Source organism: Peromyscus californicus, unplaced genomic scaffold (genome assembly GCF_007827085.1).
Source record: "Peromyscus californicus insignis strain IS unplaced genomic scaffold, ASM782708v3 Scaffold_6__1_contigs__length_162567912, whole genome shotgun sequence".
NCBI lineage: Eukaryota > Metazoa > Chordata > Mammalia > Rodentia > Cricetidae > Peromyscus > Peromyscus californicus.
Window position 1 is genome coordinate 135,356,684 of NW_026294584.1, and position 22,316 is coordinate 135,378,999.

Consider the following 22,316-nt stretch of genomic DNA (forward strand, 5'->3'; position numbering starts at 1 on the left):
CAGGGTAAAGGATAATGGCAATGAAGGGTGTCATCATATTTAAGATAAATCTTCATGGTTTCAGGACAATGGTTTCGGTCTGTTTTGTTTTGTTTTTGTTTTTTCGAGACAGTGTCTCACTGTGTAGACTAGATTGCCCTCAGCTCATAGAGATCCACCTGCCTTGTCTTCCTGAGTGCTGGGATTAAAAGTGTGAGCTGCTATGCCTAGACCCAACCCCTCTTTTCTAATGTTACCTAGACCTTAAAGTGGACATTTCAGAGGTTCATTTTGAGCCTACGCCTTAAATAGTCTCTATTCTCAGCACTTTGACCAGTTATGAGTCTTTGCAGGAACCACCACACACTGCAAAGGGAAGCTTTTCTGATCAAAGCAGATAGCAGCACTAATATATGATTATAAACATTTACAATGCAATTTGACAGGCATGTCCTGACCATTTGGCAAAATAACAGCAGTAAATTCCTCAGTAGGGAAGTCTAACACCTTTCCAGCCATAGGGTTTTCTGATTATCTGTATAATAGCAAAGGTGACTTCCTTTCTGTGGAACAGTCCTCAAAAAAGTGTGAAGCATGAAGTGATTGGTTACCACCACAGCTGTCATGCCACTGTTATACTAGTAGGCCCATTGTGTCTGGCAAGTTGGTAGTCAAGCCTGTCCTATGATTGTTGATGATAAGCCTCTGCAGCAGCATGTATAGCACCTTCTAGCACTGTGAAAACCAGCCAACCGAAGAAGGCTTCTAGCTCAGGTCTAACTTATTTTAACTTGTTAAACTTTTTGAGGTGGTATGATGGCTCAATCTTGAATGCTCTTCTTTTTCATTGGCCTTCCAAGTGGACTTTACTGGCTAGCCAACAAGCCCCAAGTAGTCACCTGTTCCTGTCCCTGTCTTCTCACCCTGTCCAGCTGCTGCTGCCTCTTTTTTTTTTTTAAAGAGAGCTCTGGTTATCAAACTCAATTTATTCTGCTTGAAAGGTAATACTTTACTGACAAATATCTCCCTAGTTCTATGATTAACTCTTTAAGAAATTGCTAAGATGTTTTCTAAAGTGTCTGTGCTGTGTTATAGTCATCCACCAACTGGGTTCTCCGTGTTCTAGCAAGCATTTGATATGGTTGACTTTTTTGGATTAAAAACATTCTCGTGTGTATGTAGTAGTCTCTGGTTGCAATTTTGATTTTAATTCTCAAAGAGTAGTGATATCACTGCATCTTTTATGTTTATATTAGCTATTATTATAATCTTCTTTAAAACATTTTAAAAAATATTTTATGTGTAGTAGTGTTTGCTTATATAAATGTATGTGCACCATGCATGCCTGGTGCATGTGGAAGCCCAAAGAGAATGTTAGATCCCCTGGAACTGGAGTTAGAGAGGTTTGTGAACTGCCATATAGGTGCTGCAAATGGAACTCAGGTCCTCTGCAAGTGGCTGAGAGTACTCTCAACCAATGAGCCTTCTCTAGCTCCCCCACATTATTGTAATCTTCATGAAGTGTCTCCTCATACCTTTTTTCATTAAAATTGGGTTGTTGACCTACTCTTGTAAGGATTCGTTATTTATTCTGGATGCATCTTTTTTTTCAAATATATTATTTGTAAATATTTTGTGATAATGTAGCTGTTTGACAGTTTTATAGTGATGTCTGTTTGAAGATTTAATTCATTGCTTTCTTTTTCTTTTATAGATTGTGTGTGTGTGTGTGTGTGTGTGTGTGTGTGTGTGTGTGTGTGTGTGTGCGCGCGCGCGCGCGCGTGCGCGCGCACGCGCTTGAGACAGGGTTTCTTTGTGTAGTCCTGGCTAGCTGTCTTGGAGTGCCTGCATGCCCAGCAATAGTCATTATCTTACTGTGCTTAATTTACAAGTTGGAGTTTTGGGGTCAGAGAGATGTTCCGTCACAGAATGCTCTTGCAAGGGACCCAGCTTCAGTTCTTAGCCACCTGCATGGCAGTTTACAACTATCTGAAACTCCAGTTTCTGGGGATCTGGTGCCCTGTCTGGCCTTCAAGGGCACCAGACATGCAGGGCAAAACATTCAGCACACATAAAATTAAAAAAAAAAAAAACAACTGCAAGTTAAAGTGTATCCTAAGTATAAATGTACAGAAAAATCATAGAGGGTTTCAGACATTTACTGAGAGCTTGAAACAGATTCCCCATAGATAGGAGGAACTTTTGTCTATATGTCTACCCCATTACCAATACAATACTCTTTTGTTCTTAAAGGTCTTTTCATGTTCGGTAATGGTTGTGAACCTAGCCTTTAATGGCTGAGCCATTTCTCCAGTCCTGTTTGTGTACGTCTGTATGTGGGTATGTGCAAATGAGTGCAAGTGCCCACAGAGGTCAGAAAAGTTGGATCCTTCAGGAGCTGGAGTCCTAGGCAGTTGAGAGCTGTGGTTGTTGGGAACCACACTTGGGTCCTCTTCAAGAGCAGTACGTGGTCTTAACTGCAGAGCCATCTCTAGCCCCCAGTGCACTCTCTTTAGTATTGGTGTTTTATAGTAAATTTTGATACCTAGTAGTGTAAGTTCTCTAATTTTGTTCCTTTTCATTATTTTCAAACAGTTTGCATTTTTATATATATTTTAGTGTTTGCTTTCAATTTCCATAGAAAGAAATCCTGCTGGGCATGTTGAAAAATACAAACAAAGCCCATTGGTAGCTTGGTGTATTGGTGCATGCCTGTAATCCTAGAAAATCAGAACTTCAGAATCATTCTCTGCTACGTAGAGAGTTCCAGGCCAGTTCCAATGCCTTATGGAATACATAAGACACTCTGAAAAGCAAAACAGAAGTTGGCTTTGTCAGGAATTGCTTTGAGCCTATAGTTGAATTTGAGGTTAGGATTGCCATCTGATTTCATGTAGTGTTAGGGACTTACTGGAAATTTCCTAATTTTCCACTAATTCTCAAACTTGTTTTATTAGTAAATTTTCTCTTTTGTGTCCTTCTCTTTAAGGGTGTACAAATGCCAGATTTAGATATTAAAGAAAAAGTTGAGGCTGAGGTTCTCAGTACTGATATCCAGCCTTCCCCAGAACGGGGAACAAGAATGAATATTCCACCAAAGAGAACAAGACGTGTCAAGTCTCAGGTACTTTTCAGTGTCCATGGGCTGTTTAAAAGTTTTGTGTGCGTGCGTGTGTGCGCGTGCATGCATGTACGTGCATACCATAGTATGTAATGTGCAGGTCAGAGGACAATTTTTGAAAGTCAATTCTCTCCTGTCATGTGTGTCCCAAGACACAACTCAGATTGTCATGCTTGCCTGATGAGAAGTGCCTTTACTTGGTGAGCCATCTTCAGGAGCCCCCCATGGCTCTTTGTTGTTGTTGGGATGTTTGGGTTTTTTTTTTTAACTTTTTTTTTTTTAAGATTTATTTATTTATTATGTATACAGTGTTCTGCCTGCATGTATACACGCCAGGAGAGGGTACTAGATCTCATTATGGATGGTTGTGAGCCACCATGTGAACTGAGAATTGAACTCAATACCTCTGGAAGGAGAAGCCAGTGCTCTTAACCTTTGAGCCATCTCTCCAGCCCTGCCATTGGTTTTTTGAGACAGGGTTTCTCTGTGTAGCCTTGGCTATTGTCCTAGAACTCACTCTGTAGACCTGGCTAGCCTCGAACTCAGAGATTCCTCTGCCTCTCAAGTGTTGGAATTAAAGTCGTTCGCCACCACTGCCTGACTTCCATGGACCGTTTTTTTTTTTTTGTGTGTGTTTGGATTTTTGTCACCGGGCTTCGCTGTGTTAAGAGCCCTGGCTGTCTTGGAACTCGCTTTGTAAATCAGGCTGTCCTCGAACTCACAGAGATCTACCTGTCTCTACCTAACGAGTGCTAGGATTAAAGATGTGTCCCACTGTTCCTGGCCTAAAGTTAAGTTTTGTTTTTTTGTTTTTTGTTTGTTTGTTTTTCAAGACAAGGTTTCCCTGTGTAGTTTTGTTGCCTGTCCTGGATCTCGCTCTGTAGACCAGGCTGACCTCACATTCAGAGATCCGCCTGGCGCTGCCTCCCGAGTGCTGGGATTAAAGGCACACGCCACCGCCGCCTGGCTAAAGTTAAGTTTTCAGTGCATTTTGACCATGTGAGTAATTTTCTGGTCATAGAAGGTCATTCATAAACAGTTGTTTAATACTTGAAAAGACATATTTTCTCCCTTTTTAAGTGAATGGAGAAGTTGTGAAATTCAGTGTGATTTGACTTAGAAAACTTAATTTGGGCAGTTTTTGACAGGGATGACAAAGGGTCACTATACTGCCAGTTTCATAGGCATGTTTATTATGTATACAGTGTTCTGTGTGTATGAGTGCAGGCCAGAAGAGGGCACCAGGTCTCATTATAGATGGTTGTGAGCCACCATGTGGTTGTTGGGAATTGAACCTCTGGAAGAACAGCCAGTGTTCTTAACCTCTGAGCCATCTCTCCAGCCCCTCATGTTGATGAATTTTTACATATCTTAATTTCTATAGTTAGCAATAGAAAAGAACATTTTACTTATTTATTTTTGTTTAGTCAGTTAGTTAGTTAATTAGTTTATTTGTTTGTTTGTTTGTTTTTCAAGACAGAGTTTCTCTGTGTAACAGCCTTAGCTATCCTGGAACTCTGCCTCAAACTCACAGAGATCCACCTGCCTCTGCCTCCTGAGTGCTAGAATTAAAGGCGTGCACTAGTTCTATTTTTTGAGGTAGGGTCTCACTGTGTAGCTCTGGCTGGCCTGAAACTCACTATGTAGATCAGGCTGACCTCCCAAACTGATAGAGATCCACCTGCCTCTGCCTCCCTAGTGCTGAGACTAAAGGAGTGTGCCACCACACACAGCCCTATTTTTTTTCACCCATTATTCTTTTAAAAGCAGTATATTTCTCTGTGTGCATGTATATGTGTGAATGTGCTCATGTATATCGGTGGATATGCAAGTATGTGGAGGCCAGAGATCAGTGTTGGATCTTCTGTAGTTACTCTAACTTAATATCACTCTCTTTTTTTTTTTTTTTTTTTTTTTTGAGACAGGGTCTCTTTATGTATCCTTGACTTTCCTAGAACTTTCTAACTCATAACCTGCCTCTGCCTCTATGTGCTGGGATTAAAGGTGTATATCAGTACCTTTAAATGCTACTTTATCTTTTGAAACAGGGTCTCTCACTGAAACTGCAGCCCTCAAATTGACTAAATTAGCTAGTCGGCAGGCCCTGGTATCCTCATTTCTTTGCCTTCCAGCCTTGGAATTAAAGGAATACACCACAACACACCTAGTTTTTTACATGGGTGCTAAGGATCCAAACTCAGATCCTCATTCTTGTACAGAAATCTCTTTACACACTGAACCAGCCTCCCTAGGTCTCAGAACCTATTTTCTTTTCTTTTTAATTTAATTATGGCGTGTTTTTGCCTACGTGTATATCTGTGCACCACATGCTTGCCTGGTTCTCTTGGAGGTGGGGTGAGGGTGTTGGATCCCATGGAACTGGAGTTACAGATGTTTGTGAGCTGCCATGCAGATGTTGGGAATCTAATCTAGGTGCTCTGGAAGAACACTCAGTGTTCTTAACTTTTGAACCTTCTCTGTAGCCTCTCTCTCTCTCCCAGATTCTCTTTCACTATTTTGAAACTAGGTCTTTTTGCATTGCCTATCCTGGCATTGAAAATATCTAAAGCACAAGTAGGCCTTGAACTTGAAATTCTTCTGCCTCAGCCTTCTGAGTAGCTTCTGCCAGGTGAGGTGGGATGTTGTTGAAGTCAGAGTTTTGTTTTACCTACTGCTCGGGCTTGATGTGAACCTGGGGATGGTGAAGAGTCAGTTGTCCCTTAGGGCTGCATCCTTCTCAGAGCTGGGAATTTAGTTCAGTAGCAGAGTGCTTGCTTAGCGTGCTGCAGGAGGTCCTTGTATTAACAAACCCAGTATTGATAAACAGCAGTTCTTTAAGCCAAACATGGTGGCATATACTACTTTGGAGACTAAGACAGGAAGTTTGTCATGATTTATAAGCCAGTTTAGTGAGATGCTTTCCAAAAACCAAGGGAGTGGAGTGAGGGCAGCTTCTCTCTTTTGTGAGCCTTTCTCATTCTCTCCAGAGACAAAGGTTGACTGTGATGGTCTATATCACAAGCCAGGGGTGCTGTTAATTCACTGGGAAAAGGGGGAAGTGAGTAGCACAGAGCTCTTCATTGGCCTGAGAGAACTGAAGAACCCTTCTTGTGTTTGCTAATGTCAGTGCTCTCCAGCCTGGCCTGCAGTGAGCCACTGGAGGAAAGCAGAGATTGCTGCAGTCTAGCGATCACCTGGTGCTAGGTCAGTGTTCTCAGTCCTGCTGATAGCCAGCTCTGGGTGCTAAGCCGTTCACTAGCTACAGGTTCCTGATTTCAGATTTTATCTCCCAGAGATGGGGTTTGCTTCTGTTCTGTACGGTCCTGAGAATGATCTACAATGTCCATGCTTCAGTTTTTGAGTGAGTTCAGTTTATTAAGTATATAGCAAACAAAAATAAAAGAATAAACAGCAAGTGTTTTGATAGCAAAACATCATGAATTTGGATGTTCAAAACATCCAGCAGTTAAGAGTGGTTGCTGCTCAGTCATGAGGACTGGAGTTTGAATCCCAGCTTCCATAAATGAGTGTAACTCCAATTCTAAGGGATCCAGTGCCCTCTGATGGCCTCTCAGGATATGTACATGTACATGTACATGTATACAGAAACACAAATAAACGAGTCTTCAAAAAAAAAAAAAATCCATCAGGAACTGACTAGGGAAGCCCCATTGAGGCTGCCATCTGGAGTTCCCAATAGAATCCCAGGGAGAGCAGAGTGGGTGCTCAGGTGAGGCTTCTGAGTAAAAGTACAAATAACAGTAGAAAGTAGAGTTAATTGGGGACTTCCTAACGTGTTGAAAAAGCTGACTGAGCAAGCCCCATTAAGGCAGGCAGCTGCTTTTACCCAACTAGGATCTCAAAGCACAGTATCCCCTCAGGTTAGGCTTCCAAGGAAAAGAACAAATAGTAACTAGAGATGGCATCCTCAGATTGGGTGCTCAGAACATCCAGGAGAAGCTGACTGGGGAAGTTGAAGCAGGTCAGGTGGAGCTCCTGACTGAGCTTTCTCCCCTCCATGGATGAGCTGCTTACGTTGAAATTCTGGTTACTTTGTCCTATTGCAGGTACTTTTATATTATGAGATAAATATCTCTTATAAGATTTCTTCTGGCAGTTTTCAAGGACACGATTTACTCTTGGGGTGTTTGCTTTTCTCTTCAGTCACTGTCACAGAGTTAGGATGATAGCCCATCCCAGACAGAACATTCTAGAGAACACTGAGACAAATGTGATTGGATTTGGATTTGCAGTGGATGACTTAATCCTGTTTCCAGAGCTAGTGTCTAAGAAGTGAGCTCAAACAATACATGACAGTTTACTGACACATATGTTACAGCTTCCCATCAAAGAAATACAGCCAGCGGCTTTTCCACACACTCAGTCTGCTGTTCTAGTGTGATCCCTTTCCCTCTCCACAACTGCCATCTTCTTCCTAGATATTGTGGAAGATTGTTGTCTGTCTCCCTGACTTGGAATCATTCTTATTTTCAGGTCCCAGTGCTAACTAGCTCCAAGGGATCTAGTGCCCTCTGCACTGATGATGCCTGGTTAGGGCTGGAGAGATGGTTTAGGTTAAGAGTACCTGATGCTCACCGGGCGGTGGTGGTGCACGCCTTTAATCCCAGCACTCTGGAGGCAGAGCCAGGCGGATCTCCGTGAGTTCGAGGCCAGCCTGGGCTACCAAGTGAATTCCAGGAAAGGCGCAAAGCTACACAGGGAAACCTTGTCTTTTTTTTTTTTTTTTTTCCAAGACGGTTTCTCTGTGTAGTTTTGCGCCTTTCCTGGAACTCGCTTTGGAGACCAGGCTGGCCTCGAACTCAAAGAGATCTGCCTGCCTCTGCCTCCCAAGTGCTGGGACTAAAGGCGTGCGCCATCACCGCCCAGCAAAAACCTGTCTTGAAAAACCAAAAAAAAAAAAAAAGTACCTGATGATCTTGCAGAGGACCAGGGTTCAGGGTTCATCTCCCAGCACCCACGGGTAACTCTAGTTCCAGGGGCTCCAACACCCTTTTTTGACTTCCTTGGTTATGTACATTGTGCACACACATACCTGCTCATACATACATGTAAAATAAAAATAAGTAAATCTTGAAACAATGGTGTAGCTATATAGCATTCCAAGATAGTGAGAAATAACAAACTGGATTTTTTTCTCCCAGTACTTGCCTGCAATGCAGGAAGAGTCACACTGGAGTTAGGGCTTGGGAGAGCAGTGGCTTGTCTTGTGGCTTCGACTGCCAGGGTCTGTTTTGACCAGAGCTGTTTGTGTTACTTTATAAATGTAGATTCAGCTTCCCCTATGCCACGTACAACTATGGATTTAAAGAAAAAACATTTAAATTTTTTTCTCTGCATAGCTTTTCTGTTTCTCCATGCTTTTGTGTGTTTGTGTATATGTATGTAGGTGTGTTTGTGTGTAGGCTTGAGTACAGGCAATAGGTTGTATTGTCTCGGGAGCCTTTGGGGCCTCTCTGACCAGCATGTTACTCAGGTCAATATCCTTTGTCCAGCACTAAGATTTTTGTTTAATAACTTGTGGCTTCTGGGAGCTGTAGGTGTTGGTCTGCTTCTTCCACCATGGGGTTTTGGAGATTAAACTCAGGGTGTCAGGCTCAGTGACAAGTTCCTTTAATCTACTGAGCCAGAATTTGCTTGGAATTCAACTTGGATCCATCCTCTGGAAGAGCAGCCAGTGCCCTTAACTGCTGAACTATCTCCAGCCCTTCCTTCCTTCCTTCCTTCCTTCCTTCCTTCCTTCCTTCCTTCCTTCCTTCCTCCCTCCCTCCCTCCCTCCCTCCCTCCCTCCCTCCCTTTCTTGTTTTGTTTTGTTTTTGTGGCTCCTGTTGGCCTTGAACTTGCTGTGTAGCCCAGGCTACCTTAAACTTAGGATTGCTGCAAAGGCAACTCAGCCTCCCAAGATCTGGAATTACTGTGTTATACCATGTCTGGTAGGAATTTTCTTTTTTTGAAAAAAAAAAGTTTTTAAACATTATTTATGTATATGTATGTGGATTCTCTCCTTCCACCATGTGGATCCAGGAAACTGAGATCAGGTTGTGAGTCTTGGCAGGCAGCAAGTACCCTTATCCACTGAAGCATCTCAGTAGCCCAGGAGTTTTATTAGAAACTGGAAAAAAAAAATCTTTCCCAGAGGCTTCCTGGAAACTTAATATGTCGTCACTTAAAACTTGTTCCACATTTCCACCTCTAGTTACGTCATCACCAGTCAAGAGGTATTAATATGACTGTTCTAGGGGAGCCATAATTTTCCCTGTAATGGGCATAGTCGCCTGCTAATCAAAGACAGATGTCAGCTAGCAAATTAGCAGTGGGACTTTCTGTTGCATAATAATCAGTAGTGTTGGATCAAAGAAATGACTCAGTGGGTAAAGATGCCACTAGGGCTGATGACCTGAGTTTGGTTCCTTGGACCCTATCTGTACCCATATCGTGAATGGAGAAAAAAGTCCTGCAGGTTGTCCTCTGACCTCCATATGTTCACCCTAACAAAATTAGTAACAGTTTTTAAAAACCAGTACTGTCTACCAGGACTGATTGGGCATACATCTTTTATGAGACGTAGATGAATTTTAATGGAAAGAAATCTGGGTGTTGCATTGTGCTTTGGAGACTTTTAAACTGTTGTACCGGAGGCAGTGAGTAGATTTAGAAAGAAATCAGAAGCTGAGAATCTTGGCTCCTGTTTGTATGCCTAGCATTTGAAAGAGTATAGCTATGAGTTTGAGACCAGCTGAGGGTACAGAATGAGACACTCTCTCAGAAGAAATTCCAAGTCAGCCAGTTTGTCAGTCAGTTTTCCCTTCATTTTGGAGGATCATTATATTAGATTAAAAAAAATTTTTTTTAAATGCATAGTCATAGATCCTTGGAGGCAGATTAAGATTGTTGAAGTCTGGGAGTTTGTAACCAGGCTGGGCAACATTGAAAGTCAGTCTCAGTGTGTCTGTCTGTCTGTCTGTCTGTCTCTCTCTCTCTCTCCTGTCTTCTCTGAGACAAGGTTTCTCTGTGTAGCCCTGGCTGTCCTGGAACTAGCTCTGTAGACCAGGCTGACCTCAAACTCACAGAGATCAGCCTGCCTCTGCCTCTCAAGTGGTAGGATTAAAGGCATGCACAATTGCCGGGTGGTGGTGGCGCACACCTTTAATCCCAGCACTCGGGAGGTAGAGGCAGGCGGATCTCTGTGAGTTCGAGGTCAGCCTGGGCTACAGAGTGAGTTTCAGGACAGGCTCCAAAGCTACACAGAGAAACCCTGTCTCGAAAAACAAAAAAGATGTGCACCATCACCACCTGGCCGATACCCTGTCTCTTAAAGAAAACTAGTTGTGTGATTCAGAGTAATTATGCTAATATTCACTTTTTTTTTTCTTTTTCTTTTTAGTCAGACTCTGGAGAAGTAAACAGGAACACAGAACTGAAGAAACTTCAGATTTTTGGGGCTGGACCCAAAGTTGTGGGCCTGGCAGTAGGAGCAAAAGATAAAGAAGGTAAAATCTATTACTTGTATAAAATGAAGTGCTGTGATATTGTTGCTTGAATTTCACTCTGTGCTGGGAATTCTTAACATTTGTGAACTTGCTACATAGTTTGTAGGCAGACTGGATTTTTTTTTAATGGTACAAATAATTAAATTTAATGTGTAAGAAACAAACATTACATTGCATTTTTTGACTTTTAGAAGAATCGTCCTCCATGTCTAACATACAACATGGAAATTTCATTTAGTGTCTAAAGGCTAGTTAAGTTTCAATAATGATTACTGGTTGTCACATAGTGTTCTAAAAGTTGTTACTTTTAAATTAAAGGGATTCTCAGACTTTTAGTATGAAAACATACTGAGAGGAGGTTAGAATTTTAAACTCTGACCATCATTTAAAATTTTTAAATAATTTGTCTACTATATGGTATGATACCATTGAAATAAATTTTCTTTAAAGCCTAATTTAGCACCATATTCAAAACTTTTGTGAGTAAAATTCTTGATGCAAAAATCAAGTTGTACTATTCTTATATAACATGTTAATTTAAAAACTTGTATTAATGAACAATATACTGGGCATATTTGACTATAAGAATTTAATGAGGCTGGGCAGCAGTGGCGTACACCTTTAATCCCAGCATTCAGGAGGCAGAGCCAGGCGGATCTCTGAGTTCAACAGGTAGATCAGTGAGTTTTCAGCCAATCTGGGCAATTTGGAGATACAAAGTAGCGTTAAAAAAAGGCTAGAGATGTAGCTCAGTGGTAGAATATGTGCCTACCATATACAAAATCAATTCTAGTACTACAAAAAATGAAAAACAACAACATGCAATCAGTATAATACCAGACATGCTTTTTGAAATTACTCTTTTTTTTTGTTGTTTTTTTGAAGACAGGGTTTCTCTGTGTAGTTTTGGTGCCTGTCTTGGATCTTGCTCTGTAGACCAGGCTGGCCTCGAACTTACAGAGATTCACCTGGCTCTGCCTCCTGAGTGCTGGGATTAAAGGCATGTGCCACCACTGCCCGGAAATTACTCTTTTTAAGAATTAAGTATTTCAAGCTGAAGGCAGTGATGCATGCCCTTAATCCCCGCACTCAGCAGGCAGAGATCCAGGACGGGCACCAAAACTACACAGAGAAACCCTGTCTTGAAAAACCAAAAAAAAAAAAAAAAAAAAAAAATTTAAGAATTTCAGACATTATAAGGCCCTGTTTGGTTTTTGTTTTTTTTTTTTGTTTGTTTGTTTGTTTGTTTTCTGAGACAGGGTTTCTCTGTGTAGCCTTGGCTGTTCTGGAACTCCCTCTGTAGACCAGGCCGACTGGCTTGTGAGACCCTGTTTAAAAAAACAAAAAAACAAAAAAAAAAACCTCTTTGTTTTGTTTTGTGGGTTTCTTTTCTTTATTCTTTCTGGCAATCCTCCTCACAAGCCTGAGATTACAGATGTGAGCCACTGTTCCCTAGCTCTACTCTTTTGTATTTTGTGTCAGGGTTTTACTGGGTAGTTATGGCTGTCCTAGAACTTGCTCTATAGACCAGTCTGGCTTCAAACTCATACAAATCTGCCTGCTCTACCTCCTGAGTGCTGGAATTAAAGGTGCGCACACCATTCCTGACCTGTGCCATTCTTAAAATTAGTGTTTTGTCTGTGGTGGTCTTAAAGAAAAAGCTAGGACTAACTTGGGAGCTCCTCTAAAGCATACATACAGACAGTATGTAGTAAGTACTGCATGCAGGGAGTCATTCAAGATTTAACTCCCTGGATTTGGCTAGATTTGAATTCCAAATCAGCTGTATACTGGCTATATGATCTTGAACAAGTCATCTGATTTGTTCTTTTTTGTTTGTTTGTTTGTTTGTTTTTTTTTTTTTGGTTTTTTGAGACAGGGTTTCTCTGTGTAGCTTTGCGCCTTTTCCTGGATCTCGCTCTGTAGACCAGGCTGGCCTCGAACTCACAGAGATCCACCTGCCTCTGCCTCCCGAGTGCTGGGATTAAAGGCGTGCGCCACCACCGCCTGGCTCTGATTTGTTTTTTATCTTCAGCTGCAGACAGTAGCAGTCGACCTCATAATGTTGTGAGACTTCATCTAATTTAAATAATTTTAAATAATGTGTGGTCCATAGTAAGTGCTCAGCTTTAGTTTTTACTTTTATTATATAACTTTTTATTTCAAGATGAGGTCACCCGAAGACGAAAAGTTACCAACAGGTCAGACGCCTTTAACATGCAGATGCGACAACGTAAAGGAGCTCTCTCTGTTAACTTTGTAAGTCTTTGGGGTTTGTCAGGAGGGAGGGGGTCTCTTTATCTTACTGTGTCTGGATAGATAGATGGTGTTCAGTTAGATCATTTGATTAGAAGACACGGTGGAAAATCTCAGGTTAGCATTTAACTTTGCTTTGTCTACACTCCCCTAATTCATATGCCTGTGGGTAACTGAGTTAAAGAAGTGAATGTAAATCTGTATATAGTTAGTTTAGCCCTTTGTATCTTCAGGTTCTGCCTTCATGGGTTCAACCAAATATAGATTGAAAACTTTTAAAAATTGTTTCTGGAGCTGGATAGATGCTCAGTGGTTAAACACACTGGGTTCTCTTCCAGAAGACCTGAGTTCGACTGCCAGCACCCACCCAGCAGCTCACAACTGTTTGTAATTTTACTTGCTGGGGATCTGATGCCTTCTTCCGGCCTTTTGCCTCTGAGAGCACTAGACATGCAGGTGGTTCACAGCAAAAAAACCCATACACATTAAAAATTATAGTAATAAATTGTTTCTATGCTGAGCAATACAGAGCTTTTTTTTCTTTGCTTTCTTTCCTTTGACTTTTTAAAAAAATGAGACAGGTTCTGGCTATGTAGCCCAGGCTGGCCTAGAGCTCAATGTGAAGCCTAAGTGGCCTTAAACATGAACTCATTCTGCCTTAACGTCTTGGCTGCTGGGATTACAGGCATGCACAGCAAGCCCACCATAACCGATTTTTTTTTCTTGGCATTATTTACTAAGCAACATAGTGTGGCAATTTCAAAAGCATTTACATAAAATTATATAAATAATCCAGAGATGACTTACTCTGATGGAGGCTATGTACAGAAGATAGACAAATATTAAGCCATTTTATGAAAAGGATATAAGCACCCATGGGTTTTGGTATCTACTGGGGTGGTTAATGGTGGTTGGATAACCCTGGGAGATTCCAAGGATGGATGGATGGATTGATGGATTGATTGATTGATGGATGGATTTTTATTTCATGTACATTGGTGTTTCGCCTGTCTGTATGTCTGTGTGAGGATGTCAGATCCCTGGAACTGGAGTTACAGATAGTTGGGAGCTGCCATGTGGGTGTTGTGAATTGACCTGGGTCCTCTGAAAGAGCAGCCAGTGCTCTTAACCACTGGGCCATCTCTCTAGCCCCCCTCCAAGGATTCTTAAAAATCCTTAAGGTGGGGTATTTAATAGGCAGTTTTCAATATTCATTCTGTATTATAGGATTTGTATGTAGAATGAATGATGGTTTTGAAGTATAAACTTATTTTCCATTCCCTAGATTATAGTGTTTTTTGATTCTGACACCTTTTTTTTGTTGTTGTTATTGTTTGTTTTCTGTTTTTTGAGACAGAGTTTCTCTGTGTAGCTCTGGGTGTCCTGAAAGTCTCTTTGTAGACCAGGCTGGCCTCAAACTCACAGAGATCCATTCCTCTGCCTCCTGAGGGCTGAGATTAAAGGCATGTGCCACGACTGTGGAGCTTCTGATACCTGCTCATATTTTTACTAATTTACCTGTAGAAGTTCTCGGGAGAATTGTTTGAAATAGATTTTTTTAGGATTAAGCTTGTTTTATTTTTAGTGTACATTGTTTTATTTGTTTTAATTAAGGAGTAGTTCATGAGAAAAAATACAATATACTATAGAAAATATACTTATTTTTATTTCTCTTTATAGGTTGATCTCTATGTTTGTATGTTTTGTGGTCGGGGAAACAATGAAGATAAATTGCTTTTGTGTGATGGATGTGATGACAGCTATCATACATTTTGTCTACTTCCACCACTACCTGATGTGCCCAAAGGAGACTGGAGGTGTCCTAAATGTGTTGCTGAGGTACAAACTTAACGTTATAGATCCATTTAAAACTAAGGATCGTAATCCATGCATGTAATGTAAACATGTTCCCAACAGCTTGTCCCAGTTTCTTGTTTGTTATTGTTAAAAAATCTCCAGGACGGGTGGTGGTGGCACAAGATCTTCTAGGTAGCCCTGGCTGACCTGCAACTTATGATTCTCTTGCCTGAGTGCTAGAATTACAGACATGCACCATCATGTCTGGCCTTACTGAAAGATAATAATGTTGTTAGGAAATGCCCTGTCTGTATTTATTTTAACAAAATGTCATATGGTCTCTGGAGAGAGGGAATGTTTGGGATATCTAGATGCAGTCAGAGACTTTTATGGCCTTTGAATTACTAGTTGTTTACTATCGGAAGACGTAGAGGCATTTGAATTTCTGGTGACTGGTAGTGTGAAGAAGCCATAGCCTACCAGTCCAGTGAATATCCTATTACACAAGCCTTTCTTTCCTCTGTGAGTATTTATTTACTTTATGAATGCTAAGAATGTCAGCATCCTTATGTTTGATTCCAAGTTAGTATTCCTCTTGGGATTTATCTTGGAGGCAAAGCATAATACTAGCTCCAGTAGTCTCATTATCTTGGAAGAGTGAACATGCAGCTGAAATTCTAGGTTCGAGTAACTAATGTGTTGCAAGTAACTGATAACTTGTTTTGCTGTGTAAGAGTGATTAGTTTTATTTCAGCTAGAGAAATGATCAAGAAAAGCCATATTTGAGACATATTTATTTATTGTATTGCTGGTTATTGAACCCAGAACCTGAGAGCATTATACCACTTAGCTACCATTCAAATCTTTGGTATGTGAGGGTTTTAATGCTTTCTTTTTCAGTTTCAGTGAGTTTACCTCAGATATCTTTTCGCCCCCAGGAATGTAACAAACCTCGAGAAGCCTTTGGATTTGAGCAAGCTATAAGAGAATATACACTTCAAAGCTTTGGAGAGATGGCAGATAATTTTAAATCTGATTATTTCAATATGCCAGTCCATGTGAGTAGCTGTCATTTAGAGGGAAACAAAGATTTTTTTTTTCTGTCAGGTTTTGTAGAAATCAGGATCAATATAAAAAAGGTTAGAGAACACCAAATCTTAAAATTAGGGACCTGCTAATCTGTTTTTTTTTTATTTCATTCTCTTTGGTTTGGTTTGGTATTTTGTTGTTTTTGAGATAGAGGTCTCACTGTGTAGCCCTGGCTGTTCTGGAACTCACTATGTAGACCAGACTGGCCTCAAAATCAAGGAGATCCACCTGCCTCTGCCTCCTGGTGCTGAGATCAAAGGTGTGCGCCACCACAACCAGTATGAAAAGCATCTTGATGTTTAAATTTTAGTTACCTTTAGCTTTTTAGTTATCTTTGGTTATTTTAGTTATCTTTTGCTTTTCCCTTTTCTCAGTGGAGAAATACAGGAATTAATTCTGCTTTGATATATGTGGTGATTCGTTTGTTTATGTCATGTTTTTGTACAGTTGGTCTGTATATTTTATGTTTTAGGGGATTATAGTTACAATGAGTTAATTATCATTTTTGTTTTTTTATAGATGGTTCCTACAGAACTAGTAGAAAAGGAATTCTGGCGGCTAGTGAGTAGCATTGAAGAAGATGTTATTGTAGAGTATGGAGCTGATATCTCTTCAAAAGATTTTGGAAGTGGATTTCCTGTAAAGGATGGTCAGAAAAAGATGTTGCCAGAAGAAGAGGTGTGGATACTGTTCTATAACTTTTTACTCTGAAGCTGATTTTGCATTTTCATAGAAAACATTCTTTCTCTAATGTTGAGGGACCATGCCAGTTTAAAATATGATATATGTAAGATTAGACAACATAGGGCTGGAGAGATGGCTCAGTAGTTAAGAGCACCAACTGCTCTTCCAGAGGTCCTGAGTTCAATTCCCAGCAACCACATGGTGGCTCACAACCATCTGTAATGAGATCTGGCGCCCTCTTCTGACCTATAAGCATATGTGCAGATAGAACATTGTATACATAATAAATAAATCTTTAAAAAAAAATTAGACAACATAAATAGTCTCTGATTTTATAAACAATGATTTTTGAACTGGCCATGGGTATACATACCTAGAATTATAGTAATTTGGAAACCTAGGTGGGAAAGTTGTAAGTAGTCAGCTTGAGGTACATACTGAGACTGTCATATACAAAGCAAATTCAACATATCTCTTAAGAATTATTTTATCTCTAAATGTTAAAGCTAATTTAGTTAGAATTTTAATCTAATTTGAAAGTTGTTTTTAAAAAATTATTACACTCAGGAGGCAGAGGTAGGCAGATCTTTCTGAGGCCAGCCTTGTCTACATAGTGAGTTCCAGGAAAAACAAAACACAAACATTTTTGTTTTGTGTTTGTGTGTGCCATATGCTGGAGGATGGTGTGGGGCAGTCAAAGGACAACTTACGAGAGTCACTTCTCTCCTTCTGTAGAGAGAATTTCAAGGCTCTAACTCAGGTTGTCAGGTTTAGCATCAGGTACCTTTCCCCACACAGCCATCTCACTGGCCCTAGTTTAAAGTTTGTGCCTTTCTGTTCTCCAGTCTAGAAAGTGGGCCAGAGAGATGACTCAGTGGTTAAGAATACTTGTTCCAGAGCTCCACCATGTTCTTCTGGCCTCTGAGGGTACCAGACATGTATATGGTACATATATATATGAAGGCACACATGCATAAATAAAATCTAGAAAGTTAGATGCATGTAATTGGGTACTTGTTGTTGCACTTCTATAATCCTCCTTAGGAGATTGAGCAAAGAATATTGCTTGCACTAGGAGTTTGTCTGACCTCAGCAATATAGTAAGACATTATTTTATAAAAAAAGAAAGTGACACATTTTTTAAAATTAGTTTTATTGGTAATTTCTGAAATAAGTTTTCTTCAAGAGCTGGCTTGGTAGGATTTCATGTATGCTTTTACTTTTAGATCTTTGCCCCATAAAGATTCATAAAACTGAATTGAGATCCATTTCTTTTTCGTTTTAACTGATCACTTTCTCTTTCTCCATTGTTGGCAATAATTTAAGCATATTGCCTTCAATTAGAAGGAAGTAATTTAGGACTGGGGAAATAGCTTGATGTGCCTATAATTCCACCACTAATGGAGACAGCAGGACCCCTCAGCTTGATGACCAGACAGTCTAGGCCAATCTGTGAACTCCAGGATCAGCAAGTAACCTCATCTCTAAAAATAAGGTGGCACAGAGTGTGGTGGTGTTGACTTAATCCCAGCCTGGAATAGCAAGACCTAGGACAGCCAGGGCTACATAACCTTGCCTCATTCATAAATAAATAAATAATAAATATGATGAGATGATGAGCAATTGAGAAAGATAACCAATATTTACCACGAATTTGAAACTGACTGATGACTTTAAATTCCAGATCAGTGGTTCTCAACCTGTGGGTCACAAACCCTTTGGGGGTCAGATAACCCTTTTACAGGGGTCGCCTAAGACCATTGGAAAATACCGATATGTACATTATTACTCATAACAATAGAAAAATTAGTTATGGTTGGGAGTCATCACACCTGAGGAACTGTATTAAAGGGTCACAGTATTAGAAAGGTTGAGAACCACTGCTCTAGATCCTCTTGCTTCCTTCTAGCTCAAGTGATGTGATTACATAAGTACTTGGTGCACACAAAGTCTGTTTCTTTCCTACAATGGTAATTGAAAAAAAAATTTTTTTATACTAGAGATGGAACCCAGAGTCTTGTATGTACAAGTAAGTATGTGTTAGACCACTAAACAATGCCTCTAGTCCCCTATTCAAACTTCATAGATCCTTCAAGACTCAACTCTAGTCCTTGCTTTTCCATGATTTTTTCCTGTACCTCAAACCCATGTTAATTACTCTTCATTGACTCTTGAAGATAAAATATTCTCTTCCAATTAATTGCCTTGTGTTAATAATTTTTTTTATAGACCTTTTCTCTTCAGCTAGGTTTACTAGTGAATAGTATCCCTTGAACTCCCTGCCTCCAAAGTACTGGGATTAAAGGCATGTGCCGGGACTGGAGAGGTGGCTCAGTGGTTAAGAGCACTGGCTCTTCTTCCAGAGGACCTAGGTTCGATTCCCAGTACCTACATGGCAGCTCACAACTGTCTATAATTCCAGTTCCAAGGGATCCAACACCCTTACACAGACACACATGTAGGCAAACACCAACGCAAATAAATACATCATTAAAAAAAAAAAAAGCATGCACCACCACCACCTGGCCTCCAATTTCTTTTTTTCTTTTTCTTTTTTTCCCTTTCTTTATTTTTTTATTTTAGCATATTAGAATTTTTATTGTAGTGCTGGAGAAATGTCTTACTCCCTCTTGCCTTTCTCACCATTTTGTTGTTCCTCCACCTCAGGATTCTCTCCTGCTTCAGCCTCTGGTGTATGGGTGCCACTGCCCATCTTCTTTGATATTTCTCACTGAGATTTATTCTTAATTAAATGTATGTAGGACTTTCATATTCTATCCCCTTTGATTCTTAAGTATACTTTTGTCGTTTCCTTAATTTTCATTTAAAATTTTGTTTGGAGCCAGAGTCTCCCTATGTACTCCTGGGTGACTTAAAACACCATGTGAATATGATTCATCTTACCTATACTTTGTTTGCTGGAGTTACTAGCATGCACTGCTATAATACTGTTTCTTTTTTTCTTTCTTTTCTTTTCTTTTCTTTCTTTCTTTCTCTCTTTTTTTCTTTTGGTTTTTTTGAGACAGAGTTTCTCTGTGTAGCTTTGGCACCTGGCCTGGAACTCACAGAGACCCGCCTGGCTCTGCCTCCTGAGTGCTGGGATTAAAGGTGTGTGCCACCACTGCTTGGCCTGGTTTCTATTCTTTATGTTGTTTTATATGTAACTTTCTGATACCTGTCTTAGAGTTGACAAGTTTTCTGGTTAGCTTTGTGATGGATAATTTATTTTCCCTCTTACTTTAAGGGTTTGGGATTTTTTTATTTTTTTATTTTATTTTATTTTATTTATTTTTTTGAGGCAGGGTTACACTATACAGTTTTTCTTGCCTTTGAACGTGTGATCCTCTTGCCTTAGCTTCCTAAATGCTGGGATTATAGGCATATGCCACTTCACTCAGAGTTTAAATTTTTTGTTCTCATAGAAACTTATAAAAAAGAAAAGAAATAATAGCTGTCTACCCATATCCACATTCAATTACCAACTATTTATTTATTTGTTTATTTGTTTGTTTGTTTGTTTGGCGGGGTCTCTCTATATAGCCCTGGATCTCCTAGGTCTTGCTGTATAGACTGGGCTGGCATCGAACTCACAAAGATTTGCTTGCCTCTGCCTCCAGAGTACTGGGATTAAAGGTGTGTGCCACCAATGCTTGGCTGACAATACCTTTTATATTCTGTGTTTGCTTCATTTCTGTCTCTAGAAACTAGGAATTTTCATGTTTTTCAAGTTCATCTATGAAATGTTTCATGTGTGTGTTTGTTTTTTATTTTTCTGTACACTAGTGTTTTGTCTTCATTCATGTCTGTGTGAGGGTGTTGGATCCCCTGGACCTGGAGTTGCAGACAGTTGTGAACTGCCATATGGGTGCTGGGAATTGAACCTGGTCCTCTGGAAGAGCAGCCAGTGGTCTTAACCACTGAGCCTTTGCTCCAGCTCCATAAGTTTCTTTGTTAATCTTAAATTTTATCCAGTTTTTCCTGATGTATTTCTGGTGAAGGAAGATAGTATAATTACATTCTGCTTTATACCAACTTCATATAGTGCTATAAATTCAGGATTATATATCCTGTCAGTGTCTAGCATTCTGTATACTGTAATAATCATTCTGGAAAGTTATGCTGCTGGGGTATAGTAGAAATATAAAAGCAATCTGCTTATATGGGGCACACTTTTTTACTGTAACTTTGCTCATGTGTTTCAGAGTAAACTAGAAATAACGGGAAATGTCTTTAGAACCTTGAAAAGTTTGTGTAGATATTTAGATACCAAATATTTATTTAAATTAGTTGTAGGTGCATTAGTTAGATTAGTAGATGAGTTGTAGATTTTCTGTGAGTTACAAAGAGTAGATTATATGCACTGGATGATAGTATGTATTATGAAATATTTGCCTTTTTAGAAAGAGTCTCTTAAGATTTTTGTTTAACACTTGTAAACTCTGATTTTTTTTGTTTAACTTTTTTTTTCTTTTATAGGAATATGCACTTTCTGGTTGGAATTTGAATAACATGCCTGTTCTGGAACAGTCTGTTCTTGCACATATTAATGTGGACATTTCTGGTATGAAAGTGCCATGGCTGTATGTGGGGATGTGTTTTTCTTCTTTTTGCTGGCATATTGAAGATCACTGGAGCTATTCCATTAACTACTTGCATTGGTATGTCCAATCTTGTTATATCATATGTACTGTGACTTTTTTTTGGTGGTTAGGCTGGTATTACAGATTAAATCCAGGGACTCATATGTGCCGACTACTTGATTTACCCCTGAGCTATACCCTGATCCCTGATTTTTTTGTTTTTTTGTTGTTGTTGTTGTCATTTAATTTTTAATTTTTTTTTTTTGAGACAAGCTAGTCTCAAATTTAGGTGTAGCTCAACTTGAGCTTCTGGATTTCCTGATTCTACTACTTCCAGAGTACTGGGATTGTAGACATGTGTCACCACCTAGGCCTGGTATTTTATTTTTAAGATGTAATCATAATAGCTCATATATTACAGAGACCTGACTTCAAGAGTATTTTTACATAAAAGCAAGATAGTGTATTGAGGAGGAGTGGGGAGTTGTCCCAGACCATCTTCTCTGAAAATGTGTTTAATTACCCGAGGCTAGAGTTGTTTTTTTGGTTTGTTTTTTGAGATGTTATTTGTTATTTTTTATTTTATGTATATGGGTGTTTCTCCTGCATGTATGTCTGTGGACCCACGTGTGTGCAGTGACAGAGAGGCCAGGACAGGGCACTGGGTCTTCTGGAACCAGAGTTACAGTTCTGCAGTGCCATGTGGGTTCAGAGAGTTTAATTCAGACACTCTGAAAGAGCATCTAGTACTCTCAACCACTGAGCCGTCTTTCCAACCCCAAGTTTTAAATTAAATGATGCTTGTGTAGTATATGAGAAAATAATTAATGATTATTTTTATTTTGCTTGTTAGGGATTAAAAGGCCATGTTCATGTTAGTATTGAAGTTCTGAGCTATATCCCCAGCCAAATTTTGATATGTATTTTTAATTATTTATATTTTATTCTATGTGTGTATATGTGTGTGTCTTGAGTGTATGTGTATTTGTACTATGTGTGTATAAGCCTGTGGAGGTCAGAAGAGTGCTCAGATCACCTGGAGCTGGAGCTTTCGGGGGTTGTGAGCTACTATGTGGGTGCTTAGAACTGAACCTGGGTCCTCTGAAAAAGCAGTGATTTCAGCCACTAAGTCATCTCCATTCTTCCAGGTTTGATATATCTTGACAGGCAAAATGGGATATTTAAACTTATAGTTGAAAGATTTGATTTGGTATTTGGAACTTGAAACATTTTTCATTTTAGTAACATTTCCTCTAAAAATGCCTAAAATGTAATAAGCAGTAAATAAATTCTTTTTTTTGT

General features: G+C 39.7%; 1 protein-coding gene across 1 annotated transcript in view; it reads left to right on the forward strand.

Annotated features, from left to right (window-relative positions):
* Kdm5a (lysine demethylase 5A) overlaps positions 1–22,316 on the forward strand; it is an 85,367-nt gene that overhangs the window by 10,858 nt on the left and 52,193 nt on the right. The window contains exons 5-11 of the mRNA XM_052719055.1: positions 2,969–3,103; positions 10,503–10,608; positions 12,776–12,867; positions 14,545–14,703; positions 15,600–15,719; positions 16,270–16,428; positions 20,911–21,092. Coding sequence (XP_052575015.1) covers positions 2,969–3,103; positions 10,503–10,608; positions 12,776–12,867; positions 14,545–14,703; positions 15,600–15,719; positions 16,270–16,428; positions 20,911–21,092 — 953 coding nt within the window. The remainder of the gene's footprint in view (positions 1–2,968; positions 3,104–10,502; positions 10,609–12,775; positions 12,868–14,544; positions 14,704–15,599; positions 15,720–16,269; positions 16,429–20,910; positions 21,093–22,316) is intronic.